General features: G+C 45.9%; 1 protein-coding gene across 13 annotated transcripts in view; it reads right to left on the bottom strand.

The window, feature by feature from the left end:
* The window catches only part of nbeaa (neurobeachin a), a 168979-nt gene that overhangs the window by 87080 nt on the left and 68013 nt on the right, over positions 1-13886 (bottom strand). For all 13 annotated transcript variants that reach the window (XM_048984060.1, XM_048984068.1, XM_048984059.1 and 10 more), the window contains exons 11-21: positions 11608-11716; positions 11320-11472; positions 10567-10735; positions 7006-7085; positions 6212-6274; positions 5872-5969; positions 5614-5706; positions 2806-2914; positions 2404-2485; positions 1198-1321; positions 375-567 (exon numbers count right to left, since the gene is read on the bottom strand). In XM_048984060.1, the coding sequence (XP_048840017.1) occupies positions 375-567; positions 1198-1321; positions 2404-2485; positions 2806-2914; positions 5614-5706; positions 5872-5969; positions 6212-6274; positions 7006-7085; positions 10567-10735; positions 11320-11472; positions 11608-11716 (1273 nt within the window). The remainder of the gene's footprint in view (positions 1-374; positions 568-1197; positions 1322-2403; positions 2486-2805; positions 2915-5613; positions 5707-5871; positions 5970-6211; positions 6275-7005; positions 7086-10566; positions 10736-11319; positions 11473-11607; positions 11717-13886) is intronic.

Here is a 13886-nt window from a genome sequence, read left to right as displayed (position 1 = left end):
TACCAAAACTAGAGCTTCACTAGAGGTTGCACATAGATGCCAATCGCAAGGCCATGGCTAATGAGCCTATATAATGCTTGGCTGAACACTTAATAGCATATAATGTGTTTCTGGGTTGTGTGATGACACGTGTATCTGAATCCTGACGCCTTGAAAGGACACGTTGCCATGACGCTTCAGAGCAAATGTGTAACTCGTTCTGCCAAAAATAAGTGGCAATTTGAAAAACGCTATTAATAACAATCTTAGTTTATATAACTGGATAGATAAATGAATATCCAGCCTGAGGCGGACGTAATAGGGATTAGGGCACTTGCCAATACACCAGTAAGACCAGCAGAGGGAAGCGTTCTTCACTATTCGGTCACGCTCACCTTGGAGTGCGCAATGGACAGCGTGTCCACCCAGACGCGCCAGCCACCCCACTCGTACTTGATGGCATGATACAGCAGGATGCGGAAGATGTTGTACACCATCTCCGTGATTTTCTGTTCCTCAGAGTTCTTGGGGTTGATGTAGCCCAGGGAGAACATCCAGTCCTGCCAGACGGAGCACTGGAGGAGGCACCTGGCTCACAGAGACAGCCAAGTCCTAATCAACACTCAGGCCTTAAAAAGCCCCCCGCTGTGGTCACAAAAGGGCCATGTTCTACCTTAACAAAACAGCTGAACCATAATCCCCCGTAACAGGCTTCTAGAGGGCTTCTATTATTAAATCTCTAACGGCCTATGACAGAAACGAGGATCTGGAGGCTCAGACTCTAAGGGCTATAAACGTATGGGATCATAAATAAAAATGCTGTGCAAAAACACAATGAAGTCCATTTAAAAGTATGACTAATGCCGTCTCTGGCAACAGTGGGAGTGACACAGCACCCGCCATTGAGAGACACATACAATTCATGTTCTGACAAAAGATAGCATCGTGAAAAAATAATAATTTGTATGATTAGGGAAGAAGGTGAGAGAGATCATCTGGGGAGGGGAGGCATTAAAAATAAAATTTAAATTTTTTTATTCCCCATGTGCAAATTGTTGGACTGGATAGAACAATTAGGTGGAACTTCACCCAAAACATGTGAGTGGGCAGAAGGAGCCAGGGGCTACATCTGTGCTTGTGGGAGAGCACGGCCGTGCTCACTTTGCCTGACTGCCAATGCATTTCTACAGAGGTGTAGAGATGTGTGTGAACTCTCACCGCCTGTTCTCACGGCTGTTGCTGAACAGCTTGATCATGTCAGACAGGAAGAGGCGACGGACCTCCATCAGGTCGGTGCTAGGGGTGGAGTTCTTCAGCAGGGTGGCCACAACCTTCAGGATCACTGGTATGAGATGAACACAAGCAGTCAGGACAGCTTCTCACACAAGGTGAGGGATGTAAGAGCTGATCATCCAACTGGAGGATCACTGGCTCAAATTCCAAAGCCCCACTGCTACTCGAGCAAGTCACCCCAAAGTTTTCAGCAAGCAGACCCAGCATTGCTAATTTAAAAACTGTATAGTTGTTTTAACTGTAAGTCTCTCTGGATGACATAATCAGGCAATAATTAAATTAGAATTATAAAGGGAAATAAACAGAGGAATTCAACACAAGTGTGACCAGAAAGCAGTGTAGACCTCTTATGTGGCCTGTTCCCCCATGATGCTGTGTATGTGCATGTCAGAGAAAAGGAGAGAGAGGAGGAAAGTGTGGGAGGGAGGGAGAGAGCAAGGGAGGGAAAGAGAGGGAGAGAAAGACAGGCAGAAAAATCAAGAGAGCAAGGTAGGAAGGGGAGAGACAGAGAGTGAGAGAGAGAAAGGGAGAGAGAAAGAGCGTGAGAGACAGAAAGGGAGAGAGAGAAAGCGCGAGAGAGAGAGAAAGAGCGTGAGAGAGAGAAAGGGAGAGAGAGAAAGCGCGAGAGAGAAAGGGAGAGAGAGAAAGAACGCAAGAAAGGGAGAGAGAAAGCGTGAGAGAGAAAGGGAGAGAGAGAGAGCGTGAGAGAGAAAGGGAGAGAGAGAGAGAGAAAGGGAGAGAAAGAGCGTGAGAGAGAAAGGGAGAGAGAGAGAGAAAGGGAGAGAGAGTCAGAGTGTGAGAGAGAGAAAGAGCGTGAGAGAAAGGGAGAGAGAGAAAGAGCGTGAGAGAGAAAGGGAGAGAGAGTCAGAGCGTGAGAGAGAGAGAAAGACAGGGAGGCAGCAAAAGAGGGAGGGAGAGAAAAGGAAATAGACAGAGAGAGTAAGGGAGGAATGAAAGGAGAGAGAGCAAGGGAGGGAAAGAAAGGCAGACAGAGAAAGAGAGAGAAAAATGGAGAAAGAGACAAAGAGACACAGAGAGAGTGAAGGAGACAGATACAGACAGACGGGGGGGGGGGGGGTTGTGTGTGTAAATGTCAACTGAGGTTGACCTCAGCTTGAGGAAGGAACGCACTTGGGTTCTGGATCTTCACAGTGGAGTCGGGTTCCGGATGCGGCTTGTGGACTACCTGGGTACACACCTGCTCTGTGAGAATCTGTGGGAGGAGCACATGAGGGACACGAAGCAGGTGACAAATCTGCACGCAAACACAACACAAGCAGCTTCACCTTGAAAACTGGCAAAAGCTGCAATTACAACAAAAAGTGCAAGAACATCATTCATATTTAAATGGCTATCAATGGCACTGACGGAAAGCGTTAGTGTCATTCACCACAAAGCAGGCGGGATTTTGTGTCACTAAGGCTGCAAGCACCTCAAACCCCACCTTTTGCTAGACAGAACTTTCTAGTTCTGTGGTCCTGATGACAGCGGCAGCAACAGCAACAAAAAAGCAGAGCAGGCTGTGGACCATACCTCATAGAGTGTGTTGTAGGTGGTGACGGTGACCGTGTTGGTGTGCATCATCAGGCGCTCACCCAGAAGGGTGAAGAGGCTGTGGGTGTGCATGATCTCCACCTTCCTCCTGTGCAAGTGGTGGAAATGTGAGGAAACACGAGACTGAAAATCCATGGTGGTGGGGGGGGGGGTGTGCCGTCAGACGGGGTTTGCCCGCTTCCCGTCAGCCACTCGGAGCCAGGCAGTGGCTGGCAGCAGAGAAACCTCCCATCAGGACTAAAATAAAGCCACTCCGGGTCTCAAGATCCGACCCAGTGCTTTCCACCCTTTTCTACAGTGCCGGCTACTTTCACAGGAAACACATTCTGGGGAGCAGCCGAATCAACACAGTATCCTCTTCTCCCTGGGGGAGGGGGGGTCTGACAGACGGTGTATTGGTGGCTGCTTGGCGACCACTGATCTGTTTCATGCTTAACATACTTATCCCATTTTAATCACATATTTGTTCCATTTTACATTGCTATTGTCTTTAGTAAATCCACATTAATTGGAAAAAACTCCAAACACTCTGCCAACTCGGACGATAAATACCATCAGTTTGTAGACACTGCAAAGCAATCAAAATAATGGAGATGGGTTGTGAACTCCGGTGGTTTGTATTCTACTATAGTCCCAAATTGGGTTCCAGGCACAAAAGCACAATGGGCTGTGAGCACAATTGTTTTGTCTGTATAAACATCCGATCGTGCTTTTGAAATCACACACTGATGAAGGAATTACGTCAAAACATCTGTGTGTGGAACCCACGGTGGGACTCTGAGAAAATACAAACCAGAGTTTGGACCCCATCTCCATCATTATGTAAATCCACATTAATACACAAGGTGGCACAGTAGTTAAGGTCACTTGTTCCAAAATGACATTGGTCTCTAAAACGTATTTAACCTGGTTTTCTTCCCTGAACACAAAGCTATAAATGAAAAAAATGTGTAAAACTGAGTGAAGGTAGCTGCTCTGGGCCACGGTTCTTCGTATCTGTCGCTTCGTGTGGCAGCCACACTCACACAGGCCGGCTATTATGCAAGCGTCCATCTTCCAACTGCGTGTTCTGAGCAGGGTCACAGGAGCACACGCTGCTATAAATGAGTAAATTAGCCCAATTATACAGATAATCAGTTCATCCTCTAAGACTGGAGGTTAAAGTATCAGGTAGTGTCAGCTATCAAAAAACAATTTTGAGCCTTTGCGAGCCTGATTCTGAGAAGAACAGCAGAGGAGAGTAACAATAACACTAATGCAGCACACGAGCTCAGTGCTCATGATGCTGCCCTTTTGGACGGCAATTCGACCAACAGGAACTGAACCCGCTAAAAAAACAAACAAAAAAAAAAACGTATTGCCATCGCTATTCACTCATTCATTCTCCGCTGCTCCTGTCACTGCCTGAATGCTAAACATTGCAGCATTGTTTACATCACCATGGTGCATTAACTTTGTCATACCTTGATTGTTATCTGCATTCGTCTTGTCTATTTTTGCACTTTATGTATGTGTGTAGCACCGCAGTTCTGGGAAACATTATTTCGCGTCACTGTATGTTCTGTTACTGTATATGGTTGACGTGTCGATGAAGCCCTTCTGGACTCTTGATTGAAACCATGCAGTCATCCCTTCCAAGGAAGGCAGAAGGACAAGTGCCCCTAGGTTTGCAGGACAAGGCAGCGGTTAAGGCAGCTCCTTCTCTACAGGCCGGGCTGCCCTGCCTCCTCTTTCCAAGTGAGTGGCCACAGAGCCCGTCTCAGCTGAATGCTGCTAGGTCGGGAAGAACTCGAACGCTGTTGCCATCGGCGACAACAAACCATCAGCCTGTCAGCGTGAAAGTAGGCCGACGGTGACGGCAAACCCGGGGGAAGGCATTTAGCGATGCGTCGTCCCAGTCCGTAAATAAAAACAACGCCGTCGTTGCAGCGGGCTTCCCGCGGTGCGGGAATCCCAGATCTCTTTGCGCTTTCCAAATGCAGCCTTTTGGTTTGCCTTTTGGATCCTTAAAAGGGCAGCGCATTGGCAGACCGTCACCAGTAGGGGGCCTTTCACATATACACACACAAGCCCAAACGTATACCACTACTGCTTGAAAATGGGCATTTTGCTAAAGCACCACTCACAGATAATCTGAAGGCATCATGCTGTGGCTGATTTCGCATTGCAGAAACAATGTTATCTGACCTGTATTCATGTCAGAGTGGCTAATTAACTACAGTACACTAACTGATGAAGCTGATGTTTCACAGCATAGAATACAGTTCAAGAGAGCGGTTGTAACATCTAACTGTCTTTGGTTATAATGTTTCAATAATAAGTTTGTAACACGTGATCTTTCTTGTGATAAAATGAAATATATTCTTTGCATCTAGCTCAGTAGATGTGATGAAGTCTGACCCCAGCTTCTGTGCCAATTGTATGTCTGGAACAGTGATTCAGGTGCCTGACATGTTACCCTGGCCACCTCTGCCCCCCCCCCCAAAAGAACAGGAAACAAACTGCTGACATTGCCTGCACAAAAAACATGCTGCCAAATTCACGCTACTCAATTTGTAGCCTGTTTACTAACGTTACATTATGTTTCTTTGTTTTTGTTACTCTTTGAAGTGCTTTCAATGCAAGTTTCATTTAAAAATAGGAAGTTCTGTACAGATATGATTAGGATCCCCATGTATGACAGCAATGAAGGGCGTGTGACACTGAGACAATGACAGTGTTGCAGCACAGGACTGAAGACTGCGGGGGGGGGGGGGGGGGGGGGGGGGGGACACACGACACACTCACTTGTGACCCAGGTGTTTGAGGAAGTAGCCGAGGACTTTGAGTGCCTGGACCCGAATGCTCTCGCTCTTAGAGGCCAGAAGCTTGTACACGACCCTGGAGAACAGACACGACACAGAACCCACATATGAAGCTGGTCTGCCTGGTAATATATTCTACATATACTTGTATTTCATATGTTACACACACACACACACACACAGAAGCATGCGTGTGTGTACGTGTACATGTATGAATACATATCGTTGTCTTTGCACGCACCGTATCCCATTCCTCTGGTCGAAGGCAGGGATCATGGACGTGGGATGTTCAGACATGAGGGCGACTAAGAGCTGCAGCACATCGTGGATGTTCTCGTCCTGCGGGTCGTCAAAACAGGTCAAGCACTACACCACTGATAAAGGGCAGCAGGGGGCTATTTCTGGGAAAACCAGGGGACGATTAGGGTTTCTTGGCAGACTTGTACCCCCCACAAAAAAAAAAAAAAAAAACATCAATCATGACTATACAGATTCAGTTGCTTGACCAATCAGGCTCTGTGTTGCAAACAAGCAACCCAGTGAGAGACATCTACAAGCACGTGTCGTAGCGGTGCACTCACCTCGTGCATGGTTAACAGGTAGTTGAGGATGCTCTGCAGTTCGTCCTCCTTCACGCCTCGATCCTGCCAAACAGTTAAGAAATTCTCCACCAGGTCTTTACATGCACCGTGTGCCACACATGCGTCTTTAAAAAGGATTCCGTGCAGCCAAGAAAACACTGGTTTCCTAAGGTATTAAGGTTTACTAATGTTCATTCACCATTTCAGTAAAATAGCACCAGTATGTTAAAAAGTCTTTATGTCCCTTCACACTAGTTTTATGCTATTTTTCTTTGAGTAAATGTTTATTACAGCAAACGTTATATTTAATGATCTGATCGACAAGGGAAAAGAGAGCAGAGGGTAACGTTTGTTAGGGTCCAGACTCCTGATGTGATTTGGCACTGAAATGTATTTACATTTAAAAGCACATTATCTCCAGCATGCCCCCAGGCAGCCCACGTATCTCAGTCATGTGACAAGTTGGGGTTTGGGGGGGGGGGGGGGGGTTAGGAGTAGCCCACGCTGGGAAATCAGCCTTGTTTAAGGAAAAAACAAGATGCTAAGCAACCAACACTGTGCCTTTCAAAAAAAGACAACGACAGCACAATAGACCCTCGTGAAAATAAATCTCTTGGACAGTGTCTGGGACAATGACCCACAGAACAAACAAACAAAAAAACATAAATGGGGGTGGGGGGATCAACTGGTACAGCAATTGCTCCCCATAAACGTTTAAATTTACTGGATAAAAACACAGACACAGACAATAAGCCATAACATAGGAAAGCGTGAGAGAGATTGTGGAGGCTTACCTTCAGGATGAGCTGTTTGAGGAAGAGCAGCATAAAGGCTCGCAGTGATATGATTTCTTTCTGTGAGGGTCGTGGTCCGCCTGCAAGGACACACTGGGGTTAGACAACAGGGGGCGCTCTGCCTGCCTGATACCTGCACAGAAGACCTAAATTCAATTCAAGGTCAAATAAACCAGGACCCAAGACCCCTGACATGCCCTCTGATGTAGGTGTTACATTTGGCAAGACCTACTCTGTGATCTATTGCCCCGTGTCCCCAACAAAGAAATGCATCGATGACATCTACTGAGCCACTGAAATTCCAGCAGAATTCCATTTGGAATGCTCAGGCTTATCCAAGCAGAACCGGGAAAACAGCATCGCCCTCATCAGAGCCACAAGCTTCCCTCCAGATCTTCCTGATGTGTCATCCCGTTCACTGGCAGTCAATCGACTACGCGACATAGGCGGCTACCTAGGGCGCCATCTTGTGAAGGGGCACCACAGTCAATTCCACTTTGTCTTACATGGGGGTGCTGTTGGTAAAGCTTGCCTAAAGCGCCACAAGCTTCAGTATTGGTTCCGGGTCCATTTTAAGACCGTGTGAAGCGGAACTTGGTCCTGTGACTGCGTCGTGATTAGCCGGAACACTAGCCTACTTCTGTTCCATTCCTGTTCTCCATGAAATGCAGGATTACAAGTCTGAGACTACAAAGACTCTATTAACATCCTTTGATAGTCAGTTAATTTAGATACAGAATATAGAATGTAACACAGTAATGTAATAATACAGCTATTATTAGCATTTTAAATTTTACTTTTGAGAAGCAATTTCAAGGCATAAAAGCAAAGGAAGCTGCAATCAGAAAGTCGCCGGTTTGAATTCCATGGGGGGGGGGGGGGGCAGCTGATCCCACACCCAAAGCCATCTACTCACACAGAAAATAATCAAATACATTAGATAGGTCTGTGCAGAAGGTGGAAGACACTATTGCACAGTTCTGATGAAATCTACTCAGGGAGGCCAGGCCAAACACACACACACACACACACACACACACACACACACACACACACACACACACACACACACACACAAGCTTGCTCCCCCCTAGCTTTTGCTAATTATCCACATTCATTAAGCTGATGGAATGATCAGGCCATTGAGATGCATGGCGTGACCTTGCACAAGTCTCCTTTCCACACACGATAGCTGCTGTGTCAAGCTGTTTGGATAGACGAGGAATAAAGCAGCTTCCAATGGCCAATCAGCAACAAAAAAAATAAATCAGAACAATAAACACAGTCCGCCTGCCCCCTGTCCTTGTTAAAACATACCTGTGCCCAAACATGTGTGTGCGAGTGTCTCTGTCTCTGTGTGAGAGCAGGGCAATTTGAGTGATGCATGGCTTTAATTCAAAACCACTCTCCAGAGTTGTACTATTTGAAAGGTACAGAACATGTTACACAAACTGATATAATGGAGGTTGCTCCCTTAAAGATGCCCCACTTTTCTAATTAATTTTTTTCTATAATTGAACACTTCATTAACCCTTTTCTCGCTCCGCTCTTTCACTGGCTCATGGACAAATCCTCCATTCTTGAGCAAAAAGAGGAAATGCATGGGGGGGGGGGGTGACACAATGCATATGTTCAAAACAGCTAGGCTAGGAATAGCACACAGGCGCACAGAATCCAAGGGAGCTGACTGTCACAGATTTAAAAGACCTATCACGCCATCGCCCACCTTCCTAAGCCGAGAGTAACAACCCATCCAGTTTCCATCACACACGGGTGAGTATCCCATAGACTCGGTGCAAGCTTCCAGGATATTCATGTGCATGTGTGACAGCTGGTGTGGATGCTGTAAATCATCCCTTATCGGTGTGCCCGTTCTGCGCGTGTACAGACAATTGCCAGAGCAAAATCCCTCGCAAATGTGTGTTACTACAGCAGCGCACGAGCCAAACAAACCACACCACCTGCTATAAAACGGCTCCTTTAGCATAAAACTGCCACTCTGATGATTCGAGAGAAGTCGGACGAGAGGGATCATAGGGGCTCCCATGAAACTCTGCACCAGTCAGACCAAAGTCGGACGTGACATGGTGCCGAAAGCAGGCAGCCCTATAGCGGGATCGGATGTTATGCGATTTCCCCGCCACAGTCACTGGCCCCAGCGAGCCACATAATGCAGCGTGTAAATAAAAAGGAATGCAACGAAAAATAACAAACTTCACATTGAGGCCTTTTGATCTCGTAAAGGATCAGAGGTCAGACAAAAGAGCTATATGGCTGGGAATGGCACTGGGGGAATCATGGCAAGGCTCTGACTCAATCGTGGATCATTAGCGCCGTATATCCTTCCACCAGACTGTGCACGACAGAATGCAAATGATGCCATGGGATAGCTGAGCAGTTGAAGCATGTTTTCTGGTCATAAAAGACACTGTGGAAGAGGGGTGACCTGAGTATGGTTCTCAAACAGCGTGGTACCAAAGTGATACATCCTACTGGAAAGGGCACCCCAGTTCACCCTACAGAAGCCATAAAAAAGTCATAAAAGAACTCTGCACACAACCTGTAAAAAATCCATTTTTGTCCAAGACACCAAGCTTTCAATTTAAAGTCTTTCTATCACCTTTAGCACCAGAAGATATGTGATTGGTTGGTCCCGCCTCCCCTAGTTGCTTGGACCCACCTCCTCTACAATCTGATTGGTTCTCTCTCTGAACCAATAATTTCTCCTTCTGTGCACAGAACATTTATGCGCAAGTAAAACTCCCATGAGCCAAAAACTACTCACAGATTCCAATTTCAATCCCACACACCAGTCAATTTTGAGATTCAGCTGCTATGCCTATTATTATGAGCCCCATGGAACAACTTCCCCCTGGGTAATACTTCCTCCCCGCGGCAGGCGATTTCCACGGGTGTGGAATTCTACTTCAGCGTTTACCTTTTGCCCACTGTCGCCCGGGAGGCATCGTTAGCGACGGCTGACGTGAACAAGAGCGTTGTCAACAGTGATCTGGCAGACAGTGAGGCCATCAACAACCCGGAACATGCCTTATCACGAACAGCAGCCTTTTAGTGGTCCGATTTACTGTGGCTCAAACACGTCAATCAAAATGATCTTCGCGGTAACTGCCTTTGACTTTGCTGAAGGCAGAAGGGATTTTTCACCCCTTCACATTACGGTCATAGCAAATACAGATTTATGTATTTACACAGACTTATGTTTATCTTTTCTTGGTGTCGACCGAGAATTGCTAAACGGGCTGACCGAGGCAGGATAAGGCATACAGACACATTTCTGTAGCCACCAGCAAGGACACAGACACACACAAACATACACACATCTTTTCACTCGTACAAAGAAGTGTGTCCATCAACAGAGTCCCATGCTATAGTCCGTCAAGATTCGGCTACCCACTGTTTCACACCAAAGGAGGTAATGACAATCAGATCAAGAGCCTAGTTTATTAAAACTGACCAATCAGAACTGTGTCCAAAGAGGAATATGGGACCATCCCCAAGGTTGGGGCCTTCTGCCAGACAAGAGGGGTGCTAAACACTCACCCAGGCCCTTGGGTGTGATGCCACTGCTATCCAGCGGGTTGACAGCCCAGTAGTAGTACTTCAAAGTGTGCATGAGCTGCAGAACAGTGCCCACCCGGCGGATGGTGGTGTAGATGGTGGCTGTACCAATGAACTCCGCAGAGAGGTAGGTATACAGAGATAGCTGGACCTGAGGGATAGGGAAACAGTGAAAACACACACAGGGACAATATTCAATGACATCAATTACACAAAAAATTAAATAAATGGCAATTAAGCTGGCTTCTTCACATCATCAGGCCATATTCATGAATTACGAAGAAACTGGCTGATCTGAGAAGATCATTATCAGCTTGCTGCCAATTAGCACATCCATCATAGCTGGGCTACTTTTAACTTTGTTGGTAGATTGAGAGGCTGACATTTCACCAATTATACTCTGCGTGATATCAGGAAATGCCCGTGTCTGGGCTTGACTCTGCTGAAACTCCGCATCACACAGATTCCAGTGACGCCAAGATCCTGACAGATACAGACACGGTGTGAGCACCGGAAACAATGTCCGAACATTGTACTGGACCCGAAGATTTATATTGGCTGTAGCTATACCTGAACCCTAACAGCGCCTGCCAATGGGTCAGTATTCATTCTAGATATGCCTGAACATTACTGACCAACACCAGATGGATTCAGCCTGACATTGTTTAACCCACTTGCACCTGGACTGCAAGCAGCAGAAGGTGGAGGCTGACGAGTCAGGTTACAGCTCTTCACCTTGGCTGGCGTATGGATCCAGATGGCAGCGTTGAATAAGATGTGGTCGCATAGTTGCTTTAGCAGGGGTGCCCCGTGGGTCAGGCCATCCAGGTATTTGGCGAAGGACAGGAACTGCTCAAGAACCGCCCTGGTGATGTGGACCCTTGACGACTAGAGGGCCAAGTCGTCAGAGAAGTCAGGAAAACAAGAAGTCAACCAACCAATTAGATCGAGCCAATCGCTGTTCCTTCCAGGTGTGCCATCCACGTAATTCAACATGCAATGTGTCCCTGTTTAGTAGAGCACCTTCTCCAGTAGATAGCCGATCACCAGGAAGCCCTTTCCTCCCAGCATCTGCTCCTGCATCGCCACGGAGCTCTTCAGCAGCTCCATCAGGAAGGCTAGGAGTGTGGCACTGCAGAGCATGTACACGTACACACACACACACACACACACACACACACAGGTTTGTAATTACATCTTTGCAGGGACTGTCCATTGGGGAAAACTCTAATCACAACATGACGACCTAAATCCCTACCCAGCCCTAACCTTAACCTTTTTGTAACAAGATAAAACTTGAGACTTTTGACATTTTTACTTTTTTGATTGGGTTCCCAGATCTCGGTGGGTACCTGAAAAATGGTCCCCACAACGTAAAAAAAAAAACAAAACAGGTTTTTAACTACCCTGTTAGGGACACACACACTAACACTCTAAATCGACCATCATGTTCTTAATCACCAGTACAAAAAGAAAAATACAGAAAAGCCCTGAAGGATTTCAAAAGTAAAAATATTAACTGACTCAAACATAACCGATGAATAATAAGCAAAATCAATGTTAAAATTTTTAGGTGTGAAAGCAAAAAATCAACTGAACAAATAGGAAAGTGAAAAACAGAACATGCTGTTTTTATATACATTCATAGAGAAAATGAATACTTATTACCCACTGTTAGTCTGTAAAGAATTTATAACCAACCACAATTAAAAATTTCTTTGGGGGAAACTAAATGGCTTTTCTGTTTGATACCAAGGCAGTGATTTTAATTAGGCTCACTTTGGTCTTAAATATTTAGATCAAAAGTGTTTGTTTTCCAATGCAAACACACTCGATCCTCTAATACAAGTACTGCCCTTCCTTATACTGAAAATTAGAACCATGAATTTACTTTTTTAATCCTGAGATGAGACAAATATCAAAACATACTTTACAGCATTCTCTCGATACAGTTCTTGTACAACCATTTCTTTTCTTCTGATCATAAAGAACAGAGCACTTGTCTTTAAGGATGGGAAATCTGCCTTTCACTTCACAGAGCTTCCTGGCACCATTCGGGGAATGCAGCTCAATCGAGAGAATCACAAAAATGCTCCCACTAGGGCTACAATGCAGCAACAGTCCAAACCAGACAGGGCAGCAGGACAAATGAGCACCAGAGAACCATATACCCAAACTCACTAGGGTAACTAGTATACTGGGGCACTGTGGTGGGGGGATGGGATGGGTTTACTCCATGGTAGAGCTGCCATTCCCATGGGTCCATCAAGAATTTCAGACTGAAGAAGAGAGCGATACAACTGCTTCGACAAACCCTTAAATCCCACCAACTGTCTCTGATTACCTCATCCACGGTCTACAAAAACCCCTCCCCACCCTCTGGTCCTTCACTTCAGAAAAAAGCCGCTCACAGACACCGCAGAGTCTTTGTGTGACATTCTGTGCTTATCATCTTCCCCTGAGGTTCACAGAGAAAAAGCTCTCCCAAAAATCAGAAAGCCACCTTCTCAACGCGTATCCTCCAGTGGGTTCAGTGGTCTATAAGGCATGTCCAATTGTGGGACCACACACACATCTTTGCTGGCAGATCCTTCAGCTGTGCAGCACAGCCAAATCTGTACCTGACCATACCCCCATACTCCAAGGGTCTTCAGACTCGCCATTACAAACATACTGCCAGGCACATGGCACAAACAGGGACGAGGGAGCCCTAGAGACGGAATGCAAACACGGATTCATCTGCCTCACAACCGGATCCAAGATAGTACCCAGAACAGGCATGCACATACAGACAATAGTGGCGCTTCCACTATCATTTTGTGCATTTCGAAGACGCAAACTGAAAAAAACGTTAATGGAAACACTCAGATTCTAAAGAAGCACTCAGATAATGTGGGGGGAAAAAATCATACGTTCGCTTGAGGTGGTTTTTGGAGTCAAGAAAGAAGTAATTTGCAAAATTTGCAATGGAAATGGGATTTGCGAATTGGTAGATATGTAGGACATGATATTGAGTGTTTCAACTGAGGTACTAACTTGAGGAAAGTCCACTCCACGCTAAAGTATGAGACATGGATCTTAGCCTTGCAGGATTACTAATAGCGAGCACAATTCACATGACATTCAATAGAATCACACCCTAGTCACAATTTAACGATGTTGACTTTTTGCTTATAATTTGCACTAAATTTACCTATAATTTGCGCTAAACTTTAACGCAACATGGCTAATGATACCCTAACATCTCAGCCATTTGCTTCCATGTTGCAAGCCAGTACATAAAAGTCAGAACTGGCTAATTG

The sequence above is a fragment of the Brienomyrus brachyistius genome, chromosome 18, assembly GCF_023856365.1.
Source record: "Brienomyrus brachyistius isolate T26 chromosome 18, BBRACH_0.4, whole genome shotgun sequence".
NCBI lineage: Eukaryota > Metazoa > Chordata > Actinopteri > Osteoglossiformes > Mormyridae > Brienomyrus > Brienomyrus brachyistius.
This window is presented reverse-complemented; position numbering and strand designations above follow the sequence as displayed.